Source organism: Meriones unguiculatus, chromosome 11 (genome assembly GCF_030254825.1).
Source record: "Meriones unguiculatus strain TT.TT164.6M chromosome 11, Bangor_MerUng_6.1, whole genome shotgun sequence".
NCBI classification, from domain to species: Eukaryota; Metazoa; Chordata; class Mammalia; order Rodentia; family Muridae; genus Meriones; species Meriones unguiculatus.
Genome location: NC_083359.1, coordinates 48,854,463 through 48,874,579, shown reverse-complemented (window position 1 = coordinate 48,874,579; position 20,117 = coordinate 48,854,463). Strand labels below are relative to the sequence as shown.

The 20,117-nt window shown below is 46.1% G+C and overlaps 1 protein-coding gene across 4 annotated transcripts in view; it reads right to left on the bottom strand.

Annotated features, from left to right (window-relative positions):
* The window catches only part of Snx29 (sorting nexin 29), a 423,868-nt gene that overhangs the window by 283,598 nt on the left and 120,153 nt on the right, over positions 1-20,117 (bottom strand). Inside the window, exon 14 of one of the 4 annotated variants that reach the window (XM_060364196.1) lies at positions 460-1,583. The exons of the other annotated variants lie outside the window; for them this stretch is intronic. Within the exon in view, the coding sequence (XP_060220179.1) occupies positions 1,532-1,583 (52 nt within the window). The 3' untranslated portion in view covers positions 460-1,531. Of the gene's footprint in view, positions 1-459; positions 1,584-20,117 lie in introns of those variants that run through there. 4 annotated transcript variants of the gene reach the window in all.

The following is a 20,117-nucleotide window of genomic DNA, read 5'->3' as shown; positions in this document are numbered from 1 at the left end:
TTTTCCCTAAGATCATCGTAACAGCTAGATGAAACTCCCAGGATGCGTCACAAGCCTGAAGGAACTCCTGAAGGAACTTACACTGATCTTATTAACCTTGCATGCTAAGAATGTGTCAGCACTTAAACCTACCGAACGCTCTGCCTGCGGCAGCCTGCCTGCCTGATGCCCTAGCGAAGGAGCGGACAAGCATACCGACTCCTGGTTTTCTTTAGTCCTGGAATCTCTCCCATGGAGTGTGCTGTTCAAGGTAACCCAGTGCTCATGTCCCCGGAACAGATGCCAGCAGTGTACACTTGGCTCACAATAAACTATTGTGTTCTTTAAAGAAGAAAGATCGCTTTATGTGGACAGCAGCACTGCCACTGCAACCATACAAGTTAGTGCTTTTTGGTATTGCCTAAGTTTGGTTTTCTATTGTTGTAATAAACACCATAACCAAAAGCAACCTGGGGAGGAAAGGTTTTCCCCCTCAGCCCATCAGTGAGGCAAGTGAGGGAAGGAAGTGGGCAGGGGAGGCCATGGAAGAGTGCTGCATCCTGACTTCTCAAAGACTGGCCCAGCCTGCTTTGAACCACCCAGGACTACTTGTGCAGGAGCAGCCTCCAAGGGGTTCCCTTCCCACATAAATTACTAACATCAAAACAAAAAACCCAGAATTGCTAAAACAATCCAGTATAATAACAGATCTTCTGGAGGTATCTCCATCCCTAATCTCAAGCTGTACTATAGAGCAACAGTAATAAAAACTGTATGGACTGGCAAAGAAACAGAAAGGTGGATCAATGGAACCAAATAGAAGACCCAGAAATAAACCCACACACCTACAAACACTTGAATTTTTTTTTTTTTTTTTGGTTTTGAAGAACAATTTATTTAGCACTTTATATATTGTGACTAAAACAGTGCCAAATCTGTTGGGCATATTGTCACATTTAATTCTTTTGTTTTGTTTTGTTTTTATTAATTACACTTTATTCACTTTGTATCCCCCCATAAGCTCCTCCCTGCTCCCATCCCCATCTTACCCTCCCTCCCCTTTCTTCACGCATGCCCCTCCCCAAGTCCACTGATAGGAGAGGTCCTCCTCTCCTTCTTTCTGATCTTAGTCTATCAGTTCTCATCAGAAGTGGCTGCATTGTCATCTTCTGTGGCCTGGTAAGGCTGCTCCCCCTCAAAGGAAGGTGATCAAAGAGCAGGCCAATCAGTTTATGTCAGAGGCAGTCCCTCTTCCCATTACTATGTAACTCACTTGGGCACTGAACTGCCATGTGCTACTTCTGTGCAGGGGTTCTAAGTTATCTCCATGAATAGTCCTTGGTTGGAGTATGAGTCTCTGGGAAGTTCCCAGTGTTCCAGTTTTCTGGTTCTGTTGCTCTCCTTGTGGGGTTCCCGTCTTCTCCCGCTCTTACTATTTCCCACATCTTACATAAGATTCCATGCACTCTGCCCAACAGTTGGCCATAAGTCTCAGCGTCTGCTTTGATAGTCTGCAGAGCAGGGCTTTTCAGAGGCCCTCTGTGGCAGGTTCCTAGGTTGTTTCCTGTTTTCTTCTTCTTCTGATGTCCTTCCTCTTCGCCTTTCTGGATGGGGATTGAGCATTTTAGTCAGGGCCCTCTCTCTTGATTAGTTTCTTTAGATGTACAGCTTTTACTAGGTTTATCCTATGTTATATGTCTATATGAGTGAGTATATACCATGTGTGTCTTTCTGCTTCTGGGACAGCTCACTCAGGATGATCCTTTCCAGGTCCCACCATTTACCTGCAAATTTCATGATTTCCTTATTTTTCATTGCAGAGTAATATTCTATTGTGTAGATGTACCACAATTTCTGCATCCATTCTTCAGTTGAGGGGCATCTGGGCTGTTTCCAGCTTCTGGCTATTACAAATAAAGCTGCTACAAACATGGTTGAGCAAATGTCCTTATTGTGTACTTGAGCCTCTTTTGGATATATGCCTAGGAGTGGAATGACTGGATCTTGAGGAAGCACTATTCCTAGTTGGACACTTGATTTTTAACAAAGAAGCAAAAACCATACAATGGAAAAATGACAACATCGTCAACAAATGGTGCTGGTCTAACTGGATGTCCACATGTAGGAAAATGCAAATAGATCCATACTTATCACTCTGCACAAAACTAAAGTCTAAGTGGAACAAAGACCTCAACATAAAACCGGACACACTAAACCTGTTAGAAGAAAAAGTGGGGAAGAGCCTTGAACTCATTGGCACAGGACACAACTTCCTGAACAGAACACCAAGAGCACAGGCTCTAAGAGCAACAATCAATAAATGGGACCTCATGAAACTGAAAAGCTTCTGTAAAGCAAAGGACACTCTCATCCAAGCAAAACAACAGCCTACAGATTGGGAAAGGATCTTCACCAACCCTATATCTGACAGAGGGTTAATATCCAGAAATATATAAAGAACTTAAGAAGTTAAACACCAACAAACCAAGTAATCCAATTAAAAATGGGGTACAGAGCTAAATAGAGAATTCTTAATAGAGGAATAGCAAATGGCAGAGAAATACTTAAAGAAATGTTCAACGTCCTTAGTCATCAGGGAAATGCAAATCAAAACAACCCTGATATTTCACCTTACACACATCAGAATGGCTTAGATCAAAAACTCAAGTGACAACACATGCTGGAGAGGAGGTGGAGAAAGGGGAACCCTCATCCATTGCTGGTGGGAATGTAAACTTGTACAAGCACTTTGGAAATCAATCTGGTGCTTTCTCAGACAATTAGGAATAGTGCTACCTCAAGATCCAGTTATACCACTCCTAGGCATATATCCAAAAGATGCTCAAATATACAACAAGGACATTTGCTCAACCATGTTTATAGCAGTTCTATTCATAATAGCCAGAAGCTGGAAACAACCTCAATGTCCCTCAACAGAGGAATGAATACAGAAATTGTGGTACATTTTCACTATGGAATACTACTCAGCTTTAAAAACAAGGAAATCATGAAATTTTCAGGCAAATGGTGGGAACTAGAAAAGATCATCTTGAGTGAGGTAACCCAGAAGCAGAAAGACACACATGGCATATATTCACTCATAAGTGGATATTAGCCATATAATATAGGATAAACATACTAAAATCTATACTCCTAAAGAAGCTAAACAAGAAGCTAATAAGGAAGACCCTAGGAAAGATGTACAATTCTCATTCAGAAGGACAAATGCAATAGACATTGGAAGCAGGAGAAGACAGGGGACAGGACAGCCTACCCCAAAGGCCTCTGAAAGACTCTACTGATAAGAGGTATCGAAGCAGAGGCTGAGACTCATAGTCAAACTTTGGGCAGAGTGCAGGGAATTGTATGAAAGAGGGGAGAGATAGAAAGACCTGGAGGGGACAGGAGCTCCACAAGGAGACCAAAAGAGCCATAAAAACTGAACCCTGGGAACTCTGCAGAGACTAATACCCCAACCAAGGACAATACATGAAGAGGACCTAAAACCCCAGCTCAGATGTAGCCCATAGACTCAGCATCCAAGTGGGATCCCTAATAAGGGGAGCAGGAGCTGTCTCTGACTTGAACTTAGTGGCAGGCTCTCTGATCACCTTCCTCTGGGGTTGCAGCCTTCCCAGTACACAGAGAAAGACAATGCAACCAGTCCTGATGAGACCTGATAGACTAGGGTCAGATGAAATTGGAGAGGACCTCCCCTATCAGTGGACTAGGGGAGGGGCAGAGGGGGAGAAGAGGGAGGGAGGATGGGATTGGGAGGAGATGAGAGGGTGCCATGGCCAAGATACAAATTTAATAACTTGTAATAAATGATGATGATGATGATGATGATGATGATGATGATAATAAATTACTAACATCAAGAAAATGCCCCACAGATTCGCATAAAGGCCAACCTGTTGGAGGCATTCTCTCAGCTGAAGTTCCCTCTTCCCAGATGACCCTGGTTTGTGTTACAAAAGAATAGCCACCATGGGCATCTTTATGGAGTGACACAACCATCAAGTCTAAATCATCTTCATTGCCTAAAAGACAGCCCCATCCCCTTAGCCTCCAGCACCATCTTCAGCTGCGGGTCACTGTCTGGAGGGACCTTTCCATGTGAATGAGCGCTGAAGTCAGAGGATACAGTCAGGTAAAGTTGGGTTTGCTTTGCTCTGTAGTCTTGCTGTGGGACTCTGGGCAACAGTGATACTTAAAACCAAGGAGACTAAATGTTCCCTACATCCTGTTCCTCAAGGTTGGGCTTTCATGCCAGTAAAATAAAATTTCTGTAATATTTCAAATTTAAGTACAAAAGCCAGAAAATGGGGTGGGAATCCCTAAAGGAAATAATTCAGTTAATGGTGTTAGTCAAAAACCAACAAAATACTGTTTAAGGGCTAAGGACATGGCTCAATAAGAACACTTGCTGCACAGCATGAGGACCTGAGTTCAAAGTCCCAGTACCACAAAAGAGCTGGGTATGGCCAAGCACAAAACCATCCCACAGTGAGTACTATGGAGTGGAGACAGTCACTTGGGCTTGCTTGCTACCTGCCCAGCACCAGAATCAGTGAGAAACACTGTCTCAAAGAAGTAAGGCAACAAGTACTAGAGCAGGCCACCAACATCCTCCTCTGGCCTCCACTCATGTACACACGTACACACAGACATATGTAACCCACATATACATAGAAATACTATTTGTGTTGAAACTTTGATCAAATCTCATCACCACATGCACAGCTGTGTGCTTATCTAGACTCTTATTCCCAATCAACCCAGGAACTAGGAGCTCCTCTACTTGGAAGAGTCCTTCTGCCCCAAGTCTTTGCTGGCTACAGATTATGCAGCTCCTCTTAGCCATGCCCGAGCTCCCTCCCTGAAGTCCAGAAGTGTCTTCACCTTTGCTGGCTCTGACTTTTCTAGCTGCGGTCCAGCTGCTGGTAGCTGTAGGATGGTCTAGGGTAGTGGCTCTCGGCCTTCCTAACACTGTGACCCTTAATACAGCTCCTCAAGCTGTAGTGACCCCAACCATAACATTTTTTTCATTGCTACTTCATCACTAGCATTTGGCTATTGTTATGAATCTTGATGTAAATGCCTGTGTTTCCTGATGATCTCAGGTGGCCCTATGATAGGACGTTCATCCCCAAGAGGTTGTGACCCACAGGCTGAGAGCCGATGGTCTAGGAACCTGATCCTTTGTTTAGCATCCATGGTTGCTCAGTGAGCTCTTCTCTTCAAGAGGCTTGTCTCCCAGAGTTATGATGTAACCACACACACTTTTGCTCCTCACAGCTGCAGACCCCTCCCTCCATCCTCACCAGCCTTCCATCAAGGCAGCCTCCTTGGTCTCTGTCTTCCTCCATGCACACTACACTTGGGCACTAAAGGTCTCTGCATTCTCCTGTCATAGCAGCCTCTGCAATTGCTCTAGAACACATCAGAGAGAGAGAGAGAGAGAGAGAGAGAGAGAGAGAGAGTGAGTGACAGAGAGAAAGAGAGACAGAGATACAGAAAAAGACAGAGACAGAGAGAGTCTATGCACACGGGCATGAGAGAGGTGGGACATGATCACTCCCTTCTCACCAGGAAAGCTCATTGCTGATCCCAATGTCTGGAAACTCTGATTTTTTTTTTTTTGAGACAGGGTTTCTCTGTGTAGCCTTGGCTGTCCTGGAATTGGTTTGTAGACCACGATGGCCTTGAACTCATAGAGATCCACCTGCTTCTGCCTCCCTAAATGCTAGGATTACAAAACTCTGATTTCTGATCTTTATCTTTTTTTTTTTTTTTTGAGACAGGGTATCCTAAAACTGTATATGTAGAACAGTCTGGCCTTGAACTCAGAGATTCTCCTGCTTCAGCCTCCCGAGTGCTGGATTTATAGGTATGTGGCACCTCCTTTTCTTGAAAGGCAGCATTGGTCAGTGGCTAAGAGTGCCAGTGTTAGAGAAGAGGCCAGCAAACTTTGAGTAGATAGCCAGATGGCAAATGGGTGAGGTCCCTGGCTAGCCACTCAATCCCAGTGCCATCATGTGAAAGCCATCATGGACATTTAAAAAGTTACAGCTATGGTTGTGTTACAATAAAACTCTATAGAAAACAAAAAAAGGAGCCAGGCATGGTTGCACATGCCATTAGTCCCAGCACTCAAAAGGCATAGGTGGAGGTGGGTATCTATGAGCCTGGTCTACAGAACAATTTACAGAACAGCCAAGGCTACACAGAGAAACCCTGTCTCAAGAAACAGAGAAAAGGGGGATCCAGGCATGGTGGTACACATTCATAATCCCATCATTCAGGAGGATGGATCACAAAGACCGAAAGTTCAAGGCCAGCCTCACATACACAGACACATCAGAAGGGAGAGAGGAGCTGGCTGTGCTATTGCACACTTTTAATTCTAGCATTCTTTAGAAGAAGCAAGTGATCTCTGTGAGTTCCAGGCTAGCCGGATCTAATATACACAGTCAGTTCCATGCCAGCCCAAGCTACATAGTGAAACTCTGTCTCAAAATATAGGAAGGCGGGAACTAAGCAGAAAATAAATCAAATGATAGCCTAAAGGCCAAAGTTTGTCAACTCTGGCTCCTGGCTCACCCAACCCCCAGCTATTTCCTGGAGCAAAGGACTTCATTTCTTCGTGCTTTAGTCCTCTTATGTGTTAAAACATGCTGACAACAGTACATGCCTCACGAGGCTTTGGGAGTGACTGAACAAATGTCTGAAACACAGCAGGCACTGCATAACCGTGAGTTTCCACGAGCATAATGGTATTAGAGACGGAATCAATACACCTCCCTACACCAGACGATTAGCAAGAGGTAGATACTATTGTGGTGGTGGAGGTGATGGTGGAGGTTGTGGAGGTGGAGGTAGAAGTGGTGGTAGAGGTGGAGGTAAAAATTATAGAGATGGTGGAGGTGAAGGTGGTGGTGGAGGTGGTAGAGATGGTGGCGAAGGTGGTAGAGATGGTGGTGAAGGTGGTAGAGATGGTGGAGATGGTAGAGATGGTGGTGGAGGTTGTAGAGATGGTGGTACAGATGGTGGTGGTGGTACAGATGGTGGTAAAGATGGTGGTGGAGGCTGTAGAGATGGTGGTGGTGATGGAGCCCACTCAGACAAGGACAAAGGCATAAGTGAGACAGGCAAGAAACAAGTACCTCCATACAGTCTACAGAAGCTCTGTGACAGGACATCTAGACAGTCTAGATAGCCAGACAGGTGACCCTCCAGTCAGCTCTCTATGAATGACCCATCTGTGTGTCTGGCAGAGCTCAGATAAGAACTGTGGAAGTGACTCCTGTTCTGAGCAAGACATCCAGCTGGAAGAGTCACAGGCCACTGGACTCAGTCCTCTCAAGAGGCAGGGCAACAAGGGAAAACCATTCCTGAATGGGGGCAGCGACTTTACAATATGCAAGTCCCTTGGCAAGCTAAGACTTTTTTGCAGGGTCTTCGAGGAAGTTTTCTCTGGATGCAGATGAGGTATCATATGCCAATAAGCCATGTCAGGAGTTGTTATAGAATGTCCCTGAAGTACCCCAAACCATAACTACTTCTAGATCACCCAAAGCAGAGACCCTAGACCAAGGACAGAATTGTTCACCTTCACAGTGGCCTTAAATCACAGTTTGCAGGAGAAACATAGACACAAATGGAACACAAGTTACTTATGACCCAGTTCACACTACTACTCATTGGGACTGGTTCTCATTCTAAGCACCTCCACTCACACTATCAGCTGAAGCTATGGTAGGAGTGATCACACAAACAAAAGCAGAACTCAAGGCAGAAAACGAACATGGAATTCTCAGATTCTCTGGCACTTGTGTCTTTACAACAGTTCATTTGGGTTGGGTTAAATTGTGTTGGGTTGGGTTAGTCGGGTTAAATTGTGTTGGGTTGGGTTAGTCGGGGTTGGGTTGTTTGGTTTAGTTTCATTTCATTTGGTTTGATTTGGTTTGGTATGGTTTGGTTTGGTTTGGTTTGGTTTGGTTTGGTTTGGTTTGGTTTGGTTTGGTTTATTTGAGACAGGACTTCACTGTGTAGTCTTGGCTACTCTGGAACCAGATTGACCTCAAACTCAAGAGATCTGCCTGTCTCTGCTTCCTGAGTGCTGGGACTAAAGCCTTGTGCCACCACACCTGGCTTTGAGTTTGTCTCTCTTAACTTCAGAGACTCCCTGGAATTAGGTGGGGAACACAATGATAAAGTGACTCAATATCAAAATCAGAACTGACTCAATTTAGCACCCCAGCCCCCGCCGCTTACCAGCTCCTTCTCCCTCCCCTCTTCCTTAATTGGCTCTTTCACACCCCAGCATGGAGGTCATTCCCAGCACATCCTAGGGGATGTTTATTCCACTGTGCGCCAAAATCATCTTTGGCAAAATCATCCTTCTGCACACAGGCCACTCTGCACCTACCATAGTCTCTTGCCATCTCTGGCTGCTCTCTGACAACAAGGCCCTGCCTTTCTCAGTGCCTGTCATACACATGATGCTCCAGAAGCATTTGTTTTACCAGTGAGTTAAGTTTGGTGATACCCTAACCACATTCTCAACCGAGCCTCCTATCTCTACCTGCTACTCTTACCATTATTAACAATACTGTTACTCTGGATCCTGGGGTAGGGTCAGGATGCCTCCACACACATACCAAAACATATGGATGCTTAAGTCTGTTCTGTAAAATAGCATAGAATATGTATACACGCTCTCGTATATCATCAGTGGTTGACTTATAAAGCCCGACACAATGGAAGAGCTACATAGATGAGTACTTGTTGTACCCTGTTATTTAGAGAATGACCAGAAAAAAAAAAAATCTGTACATGTTCCATACAGACACAGTTTTTTTAATAAGATGATAAGGCGGGCTTATCATCTCATTGTGTAGCCAAAACTGACCTCAAACTTCTGATCCTTCTGCTCCCAGCTCTCAAGTACTAGGATCACAGGCATGTTCCATCATGCTTGGGTTATGTGGTCCTAGGGGTTGAACCCAGCGCTTTGCACATGCCGGATAAGCACTCTACCAACTGAGCTAGATCTCTAGACCCCATGCTCTTGGCCAGAACCTCTGGCTGCAAGCCAAGGAGCTCTATCTTATCCACTAGCTATAAACCTAAGAAGAAGGGAAGTCAAGCCACTGTGGCCATGTCACACCTGCCCAGAGAAGACAGTCTAGGACCAAGACCCACACAGAGAAGAGAACAGAGTAATCATGCCTGAACCAAAAATGCACCTGTGTCTGTGAGCCCAATTACCCTCTTTCTACATCAGCCAGTTTTCATTCTGTTTTCTGAGGTCATCCTTGGCACACAGCCCCTCCAAAAGAGAATCAAAGCACATCTTTAAGATTAGAGTGGTTAAAGATGCACTTCTAGAATGCACACTTCTAGAATGCATGTAAGCATTCAGAAGTTGAAGGCTGAGTTCCTCCGCCTGCATGCATCACTCTTCCTTTGTACTTACGCATAAGTGAGTTGACCTGAGATAAATGACAAGTTACCTTTTCACGCCACTGAATCACTGAGCAAGCTGACAAGCCCTTTATGTGACACTTAGTCACCCAAAGCACACTGTGGGAAGGAAAAAGGTGTTTGCAGATGTCTGCACTTCAGAGTGACTGACTGAAAAGGCAGAATGTGACATCTCTGCTAACACTCATTCATCCTGAGGAGTTCATGTGCCTCTCAAAGTTCCAGTATCTGCTCCTGACCCATCCTGCAAAAGGCTGAGCATGGTAAGTTCTTGATTCATTCATACCATGGCAGTGAAAACTCAAGAACAGGAATGGAAGGAGTTGAAAGCCATGGATAAATGGGTTCTGTGTGAGCTCTGCTGCCCGAGAAAGAAAACTCCTTGATTCAGATAAGTCAGCTCAAACAGGAGCAGCTCAGGCTGTTCTCCAGCATTGGGATTCCCGCTCACTTCCAAGTGGGAAGCTATTGGTCAAAAAAGAACACACTGGTAAACAGCAGTAAATGATCTCACAGTGATAACAGAACCAGGCCAGAAGGAAACATCATATTGCAGTTAAACTTCCACTGGGCTGGGGAGGTTCAGTGGATGATGCCATTGTTACCAAACATGAGGATGGAGTTCAGATTCCCTGGAATCCACATAAACAAAAAAAGCCACATGGTGTGGCAGCTGACTGTGTCCAGCACTGAGGAGGCAGAGACAGATGATCCCAAGGATCATCTTCCTACACTGTCACAGTCAGTGAGCTCTACATTCAGCAAGAGCCCTACCATATTAAATAAATAGAGAGCAATCAAGGATGACACCCATTATCAGTTCCAGGCCTCACACACATGCATGTGCACACACATGGAGACACACATGTGCATGCAAGAAAATAACCAACTGAGAAAATCACTCAAACCCTACCCATTTAAGTATGCCTTATAAGTCCTGTTGTGTTACAATTCACTCCTGTGTGAGTTTCCTTTCTGTTGTTCCTGCTGCTTTTTTTCCTTTTATTTGTTTGTTTACTTATTTATTTATTTATGTGTATGAGTGTTTTGCTTTGTCTGTGTATGCATGTGTACTATGTGAGTGCAGCATTCAGAGTGGTTACATGAGGCATCAGATACCCTAGAACTGGACTTACAGACAGTTGTGAGCTTGTGGGTGCTCGGAATCAAATCTGGATTCTCTGGAAGAACAGCCAAGTGCTCTTAAGCATCAAGTCATTTCCTAAACTCCCTCTATGGAACTCCAGAGCCCTCTCCCACAGCCTGCTCTCCCCCTTTCCCTCATTACATTCACCCTACTTCAGGGTATTTGTCCTTCCTACCATCTAGAATAGTGTCTCCAGATCTTAGGAGAATTGGCTCCTTCTAATTCTGGTCTCTGTACTCCTACACCAAAATGTCCAGTTCATACTGTGCCCGGGAGAAATGCTTCTCTAACTGTTGAGCTCCAGCCCTGCCTCCTCAATGGCCTTCTGCTCTTACAGGACAATGGTCAAAGCTCTAGGCACACTATGAGGGACTTGGAGATCTGGCCTCTGTCCTGTCAAGGTTCCTCCTGTCAACCTTAACAAGCTGCTCTCCATACTCTTTGAAAAGTCTCCTCCCAGCAGGAAGACCTGAGTCTGAATTCTAGCAGCTTCAAGAACAAGTGTGGCCTTGTGGCACTGTGAAACAGGAGGTCCTGGGAACTCATTGGCCAGCTAGCCAAAACCCTGGGTTTCATGCCACTGAGAGATCCTGTCTCATGACAGTAAGTCAGAGAGCAACAGAGGAAGATACCTGATGACCAACTCCGACCTCACACAGGAAAATAAAGAAATAAATAAGGCTGCCTCTCTACACCACCTTTCCAACCGACAAACCCTAACCACTTTTTGAAAGGAAACTCAAGGGCCTCCCCCAAAAGGCTGGTATCCAACTTGTCTAATAGAACACACCAACCCTGAACTCTGTATCTATCATCAGAATCAACAAACACATGATAAGCAGGCTTCTCCACCCCAAGGCAAGAACTGTCTTCTTTCACGATTGCTGCCACTGCCCATCAGCTCAGAGACTAGCACAGAGCAGGCATCAAGAGTGCTTGCACTCAGGGCACACCTACCATGTGCCAGACAATATCCAAAGCACTCAGCTTAAAGTCAACCAAACAAGTGAGGCCAGTGCTAAGGAGCTTTTGGACTAGTTTAAGTACTAGACAACCTATGGGCCACCTCCAACCTGCTGTGCCTTTGTTTTCACTGACTTTATCTGCATATTAATTTACCTATTTTAAGCCTCCCCTTACCTCTGTCTGTATAGCAAAATTTAGTCATGCACAGACGGGCCTGTTCATTGATGTACTATCTCTAGCTGTCTTCTCACTAGGACAGCTTCAGTGGCCATGACAGAAACCATGTGTTCTATATAGCCAGAAACACTCACTCTCTAGTGGTTCACAAAAAATGCATGCCCAACCTCTGGTATCTCAGGAAAATCAAGATGCCCTGGAGAAGCCCAGAGAGCCAAACCAAGGAGAAGAATATTTCAGAGGGTCAAATTGCTATCAATACAGCAGGGCATGGTACCTGTGAAACATAGACTGACAAGATACCTCAAAGGCAATGACATTCTGTCTTGGGCCTGGGACCCTGAGAAGATGCCAGCTATGCCAGTATCTGGGGAATAGCATTCAGGAGAAAAACTAGTAAATGAAAAGCCATGACATAGAAGAATGCTGGCATTTAGTCACAGTCCAGCAGAAAGCAGATGGCACAGACGGGAGATGATGGGACCTAACAAGGAGACTACTGACAGAAGAACAAAAAGAGCAAGGACAGTAGGCATGGAAGTGTAGAAAGCCCAAGTCCCACACTGCCAGGCTTGCAAGGCTGAGGGTAGCAGTAGGCACTGTGCCTAGCATGGCACAGGCAGCCATGCATTTAATAAGCTGTGGACAAAGGTAGGCAGTAGGCGCCACTAGGCGATGGGGCACTGGGCCCCAAAAGAGCCCCAGAGCTCACTGTCCAGGCAGCCTAGCTGACCCAAAGACCCTGGCTTAAAGGGATAAAGTGACAAAACATGCCTGAGGTCTTCCTCTGGGTATCCTCAAGCACAGGCCCATGACCAAATTTTAAAAAAGAAAATATGGCCAAGACTTATCAACTCTTTCACTAAAAACTTCAGCATTATTTTTTCAAGAGAAATACTGAGTCCAAGACATTTGATGCCAAAGCCTTGAGAACAAAGTGGCAAGGGCTTGCCAAAGCCTCCAGTGGCTGCTCAGCACTCAGAGCTCTGATAGGCAGGAATTGGTTCATGCCTCTGCTCAGAGAAGTGGCCAAATATTCGGAGTGCACTGTGCCACCATCACCAAAAGGATGGTAGGGGCGGAACTCAGCCAACTCCAGGAAGGACTCAGCAGGCTGTGTGAGCCTGGAATGGAGGATTAAACCAAGGGATTAGCTTGGCTGGGAGTCTCACACACCTGTGAGACATTGCTGGGAGCCAAGGAAGCCCTTTGTTAGACTGGTGTCCTCAGCAGGGGTCATCTGGAACCTTTGCTCAAGCTAATTACTAAGACAATCAACATGCAGCCCTCGGCCAGCACTTACAGCATGTTCATTCAGGAGCTGCCCTGGCAGAATGTGTACTACAAATCTCATTCTCCAGCACTCCCAATCAGGGGAGCACATTTGAGTCCATGGCAAAGGAGATGCCCCTTCCAAGTCAGAATTAAGCTAGCAATAAAACTATATACAAGTTGTGAGAGTGTCAGAAATCAGCTTGGACCCCTTCCATCTTCTCTCCTTGTCCCCAACTCGAAAGTGAGGGAACCAGGTACAAAGACACCCAAGCTCACACAGCAGGAGGTGAGGGAGTATACACTGTGCATTCCCTCAATGCTGTTCTGCCACACAGCCCACAGCCAGCACACAGCTATCCACACTGTATACATGTGAGAAGAGTCTGCAGGACAACAAGAATAGCCACACCTCTGAGAAAGGACAAGCATTCTAAGGCAGCTGTTCACTCAGTCACTGGAGGTGGCTACTAATTTTGCATCTGTGAACTCACATTTAACACAGCCAGACAGTGCAGTACAACAGGCACTACCAACACCCTGCCTGGCTTCCAGGAAAACCAGAAGATGAAGCACCAGGGGCAATCCTAGAGGCTTCTCAGAGGTGGTGTGACAGTACAGATGGCTTATGAAAGACAGACATGGCCTACCCTTGAACTCCAGTGGGAAGAAACACGCAGACAACCAGAGCAACAAAGCGACTTCAGAGAAGAACCCTGTATGCTGTTTCCACTTCACCAGATACATACCACGGAGCCATTGACCTCAAAGAAAGGGATCCAGCCAGTGACCAGACTCAGGCCCTGGATCTCACAGACTTGAACAAGTCTAGTAAGTTGGTTACTTTTCTTCATCACTGTGACAAAAATTACCAGACAAAGGCAATTTAAGGGGGCAGGCTCATTTGAGAGGACACAGACTGTTCTGACAAGAAAGGCATGGCCAACCATGGCCAGAAGCTCCTTGGCAGAAAAACAGTTAAGCGAGAGCTGGGGTGTGGTTCAGGGGTAGAAAGCTGACCTAGCATGAGTAAGGCCCCAGGTTCCATCCCAACACCTCCAAATCCAGAGGAAAAAAAGAGCATCTGAGTATAACATATAACACGCCCATGTTTCTCATCCTTGGCCTACCTGTGACTTTGCACAGCTGCGGAGGTCAATTATATATGCACTGCTTCCTACCTAATGGCCTTCTCCAGAGGGGAGAAGTAGGGTGGTCTGAAAGCCATTAGCACCCAAGGGACAATAGTTAACAGATGATAAGCAAAGTCCTACTATGTCCCTCAGAGGACCCTCCACTTGACCAGGCTTAATCATCCCAAATTACCCCTGACCTACCCCACCATGTCCATTCCTTCCCACCGCTCTCTCACCTGTCCACTGCAGCTCCTCAGGATCAGCTCCTGAGTAAGGAGACCTGGAATATGACAGGTCTCAGCTGCACAGCCCACCTCAAAGGCCACCGTGCAACACTTACAGGACCCTTTCCTCGGCCCTGCAGCCTGAAAAAGCCACAGCAAAACTTCCAACTCCCCGAGGGGCCTCCCCAGGGGCTCTGCAGTTGATCCTCTGTGGACTGCGTGAAGAGTTAGTTCTGGAAAGAACTTGCTCACCTGGGCAGTTGGTCAACCATCACAAAGGCCTGGATCAGCCTGCCTCAAAGATGATTAACTTCCTATAACTAGCATGGGAGACAGTCAGGCTGGCCCTACACACCAGGATCCCAGCTAGGACCTTCCCTGAGCTTATTGATAACCCTGGAGGCATCAAGAAACAGGAAGGGAAACTGAGGCAATGAGACCATAAAGGTTACATGGCAATCAAGCAGGTCACCTCCCAGAGGGGCCCTTCCCTACAACACAGTCACCAGAATAGGAGGTCCAGGACTGTTAATACTCCAGCAGGATAGACTAGAGCAGTGGTTCTCAACCTTCCCAATGCTGTGACCCTCTAATACAGTTCCTTCTGTTGTGATGACCCCCAACCATAAAATTATTTTGTTGCTACTTCATAACTGTAATTTTTGCTAATGTTATGAATCATAAAGTAAATATCTGATATGCAGGATATCTGATATGCAACCCCAAGGAGATCATGACCACAGGTTGAGAACCACTGGACTAGACAAAGTCTCAGCTCAAAAAATCCTAGTACAGCAGACTCATCAGTCCCTTTCATGTCCCACCAACCCTCCACTCAACACCTCTCCACAGCTTTCTCCCCAGACAGAACCCAGCATCCACTTTCCTAAGGCACAGTCTGCCTGGAGTGTCTATAGCCTCTCTCCTATCTCTGTCTGACTCTGTCTCTGTCTGACTCTGTCTCTCTCTGTGTCTCTGTCTGTCTCTGTCTGTCTGTCTGTCTCTCTGTCTCTGTCTGTCTCTGTGTGTCTATCTCTGTCTGTATCTGTGTGTCTGTCTCTGTGTGTCTCTCTCTGTCTGTCTCTGTGTGTCTATCTCTGTCTGTCTGTCTCTGTCTGTCTCTGTATGGCTGTCTGTCTCTGTCTACCTATCTGTCTCTGTTCTGTCTGTCTGTCTCTGTCTGTCTCTCTCTCTGTGTGTTTCTGTTTGTCTCTCTATCTCTGTCTCTCTCCATCTGCTCTCTCTCTGTCTGTCTATCTGAGTGTCTCTCTGTCTCTGTCTGTCTGTCTATCTCTGTCTGTCTCTATCTGTATTTCTCTGTCTCTTTCTCTCTGTGTCTGTCTGTGTGACTGTCTCTCTCTGTCTCTATCCCTGTCTGTGTCTCTCTATTTCTGTCTGTCTCTCTCTATCTCTGTCTGTCCCTGTCTGTCTGTGTCTCTGTCTCTCTCTGTCTGCTCTTTGTCTGTCTCTGTCTTACTGTCTGTCTCTCTCTGTCTGCTTTCTCTCTCTGTCTCTGGCTGGCTGGCTCTCTCTGTCTCTGTCTTTCTCTCTCCCCCTCACTTATTTAACTGCTGACGCTGTGTGAGTGAGGAATCTACACACAGACCATAGGGCACAGTGACTCAGAGGACAATCTCCCAGAGTCGGTCCCCTCTGTTGTGGCTTCTGGAGATGCTTCTGGTTACCCGGCTAGTGCAGCAAGCCATTTTACTCCCGGCAAATAGGAGTCTGGGTCTGTTACTGCAGCAGTCTTCTCCTCCACCTGTTAATGCTGTCCTGGGCACACATCATCCCTGTGCTCACAGGAACACACTCTCGGCTTAACCGGAGCTGCTCCCCTAGTGTTAGGCACAGACAGCCAAGAAATTACACTCTTACAAATCTCTGAGCCAAACACATTCCCTCCTGAGATTCAGTTTTCCCTTCTGATTAGCACAGTGTAGCAAGCCACGATTGCCCAGGGCAGGGAAGGAGTATGAAGAATGGACAGCAATGGGATTTGGACTAGGAAAGAATGCAGAGCAGGGGCATGCAGCCAAGAGAACTACTGTGGATGAGCATGAGGCAGGCAGTGGGGAGGAGGGAGGCAAGCCTTACCCAAGCTACACTCATTCTCTCCCCATGTGCTTACCTGTGACACACTAGGCTCTGGGTTCATGCCCCGATGATAAAGAAATGGTAACCAGACACATACGACATAAAGTTAGCTATAACCCACAGACAGTGCTGCTGTCATGACTATAATCTGAAGTGCGTCCACAGCCTCTGTTTTGATCACATTTTTCCCAACTGGTGGTACACGGTAGAGCACTATGGAACTTTAAGAGGTGGAGCCTAGCTGGCAGAAGAGGGTCATGTGGAGCAGGCCTTTGAAGGGTGACATAGGGTCCCTGGCTGCAGATATACTTCCCTTGCTGATCACCCACGCCCACACACATCCACTCTCACAGCCCCCTCTGTGATGGAGCCCCCAAACCCCAGAAGCAGAGCAAGCCACTCTTCCCCCATGGAGCAATGAGAAAAATATCCAACATAACTATGAAGAAAAGGCTGCTGGATCTGGCTTTGCTCTGTTTTGGGACTCAGTGAGCACTGGAAAGCCAGCTCCCATTTCAGAAGGGATGGGTCAGCTGACTCTAACAAAGCCATTTCAGAAGGGATGGGTCAGCTGACTCTAACAAAGCCATCCAGACTGGGAAGATCTCTTTTCATCCTCATAAGTAAACGTGAGGGTTTCCCTCCCTTTGTGAGCAATTATACAGTAAGTCTGCTGCCAAATTTTCTCAAAAAAAAAAAGAAAGAAAGAAAAAAAGCTCAATTCCTGCGCTTTTTGAATTGTTAAAAGGGAAAGCAGGAAGGCAGGGACCTCCAATTATTTATGTCAAAATCTACAAAAATAAAGAGACCTTTACATCTAATTGTGGGTGACACTTTACTACAGCGCTCTCTAATAAGACCTCTCCCAGCAGCTCAAGCTTCTGGTAGGAGGGAGCCGCTGCCATTACTCAAGGCTGAGGCTGGCAGGCGGACAGGACTGTAACACAGCAGACAAATTGCCTTCTGTTTGTCTCCAATTCAGAGCCCAACGATTTGTCTTCCTGTCACATTGCCTCGCTACGTGAAACATATTTTTTTAAAAATTTAAAAATTTAAAAGTTCATCGCCAAGACTGAGAGGGAAGGCAGTCCACCAGAGGGAGCCTTAGGGCTGACTGTGCCACCACAAGGCAGGAGACCACAGAAATCCACAGGGAAGCTACAAAGGAGGTGCAGGATTTGTGGACCATGAGACTGGAAGAGCCCACTCCAGCCCCAGAAATGAAGGGAACAGCCTCTTTTGAAGTTTCACTGTCCTTGACTGGAAAGGGCCCTAATTTAGCCAGGAGAAGGAGAAAAGACCACAGTAATAAACACAACCACAGAGATATTCTGTGACAGTCACAGAGCACCAAAGGCCCCCTGGTGGCCACAAAGATCAGACATCAGAGGACTGACTGTGCAGCACCGTCAGCAGGCAGACAGACCCACACTAAGCCATGCCACTGGGGGCAGAACCTTGTTCACAAACTTCCTTCCTGTGACCTGAGGAAGCAGCAGCCCAAGCTCACTGCCACTGTGGAGCTACCTGAGCCAGCACATGTGAGACCGAAGAATCCTGAAGCACAGAAGACATAAAGAACACCAGTATTAAAGTAAATCTTAGGAGCTGGAGAGACACTCAACTTTTAAAAGAGCTTACCACCCTTGCAGAGGGCCCAAGTCCACATCAAGCTGTTCATGTCCATCTACAACTCCAGCTTCAGAGGATCCAACACCCTCTTCTGGCTTCTAAAGGCAACTGTACTCATGTGTATACACATGTAATTTTAAAAAATAAACTAAGCCTAAAGTAAATTTTCTCTGTTATGAATCACTGGAGCTGTAGTGTGTATGAGTGATACCTCAGCCTATTGCAGGTACCAAAAAAGACTCTCCATGTCAGACTCTCCAAGAAGAAGATGCTGTGGGAAGAACCTAAAAGAAGCCCTACTGGCCACTGAAGCAGAGGAAGGAGGCCATGAACATAGGGTTGCACAGCTATTCCCAAGTGTCCATTTTCTCCTCCATACAACCAGAGAAAAAACCTTGGCATGACTATACCCACATACCCCATGTTCCTAGGCTGTAAACAAGCTCTGGGTTAAGATGAGGGAGACGGTGATGCACACATGAGAACAGCAAAAGGAAGAATCAAAGAAACTGAAGAATCTACCACATGACTGTCTGCAGTGTAGCTGAGAGTCTAAGCCGCTGCTGAGATTACGGAGATGTGGTGCCAAGAGGGGGGAGCACAAGCACAACCCAACCAACAGCAGGAGAGGATCAAAGACATGCTGGGCACTCGGGACACAGCAGCAGCCAAGCATAGCTGGCGTCAGTCCTCACTAAGGCAGCATTTAGGAGAGGAAGGAAGTCAACAGTCAGCAAATACAGAGAAATGTACAAGAGGAAACAGTAAGAGAAAATTCAAGGCTGAATGCAGGAAGAAAAAGCAAATGGGGGAGAAGGCACAGCTGCTCTGAGGGGTGAGCATGTTCTCCCCTCAGAGAGTACCAGTTACAGGCAGAAGAGATGGCACAGATACTAAGCAGGAAGCAGTCAAGAACAGATCATGGAAAGGAGTGCAGACCAATTCCAAAGTGCAAAGGAGGGTTTGATGGATGAGTATGGTATGGGCTGATTTACACTCAAAAATCAACATCAGAACCAACTCAAGTGGAACCACTGCGAATTTTCAGACAGAGACAGTACCAGGGGACAGCTGCGAATTTTACTACTGACAATATAGTAGTATGGTGTATGATTATACAGATTTTTCTGTTTGCTTCTGTTTTAGCAGCAGTAGAAATTGAACTCAGAGCCTTAAACATTCTAGGAAAACACCCTAACACTGGCCACCATGTCCTACTCATTATGTTCTTCCTTAAATTCTTCCCAGTTTTCATTGTAGCTGTGACAACAGGATGGCTTAATAGGTTAGGATACTTGCCACCAAGCCTGATGACCTGAGCTAGAGCCTTGAGATGCGTACAGTAGAAGAAAAGAACTGACTCCAACGAGTTATCCTCTAATCTCTACACATGTGCCACATATGCATGTGCCACACATGCATGTACCACCACACATGTATGTACCACATATGTATGCATCACATGCACGCACCACACATGCGTGTACCACCACACATGTATGTACCACACATGTATGCATCACACATACACTTATGGCATGTACATATGCAATAAATAAGTATAATAAAAACATTTTTAATTCAGCAGGACATGGTAGTGAACACTTTAATCCCAGCACTTGGGAGGCAAAGGCAAGCAGAGCTCTGTGAGTTAAAAAACAACCTGGTCTACATGGTGAGTTCCAGTACACCCAGGGTATAAATGAAACCATGTCTCAATATACATCATCGATATTTAAAGGCAACACACATATGTTATGTTTGAGGTTCTTGTGATGGTTTGAATCTGCAGTGTCCCCACCATAAACTCATGTTCTGAACGGTTACTCCCAGTAGGTGGTGATATCTGGGGGAAGCTATGGACTTTAAGAGGCAGAGCCAAGATGCTGGAAGGCATTAGGGACAGGCCTCTGAAAGTTAGAGTCCAACTCGGTTCTGCTTGAGCTCTCTGCTTCTTGGTCAGCAACCTCTACTGCCCCAGACAGAGCTGTTCTG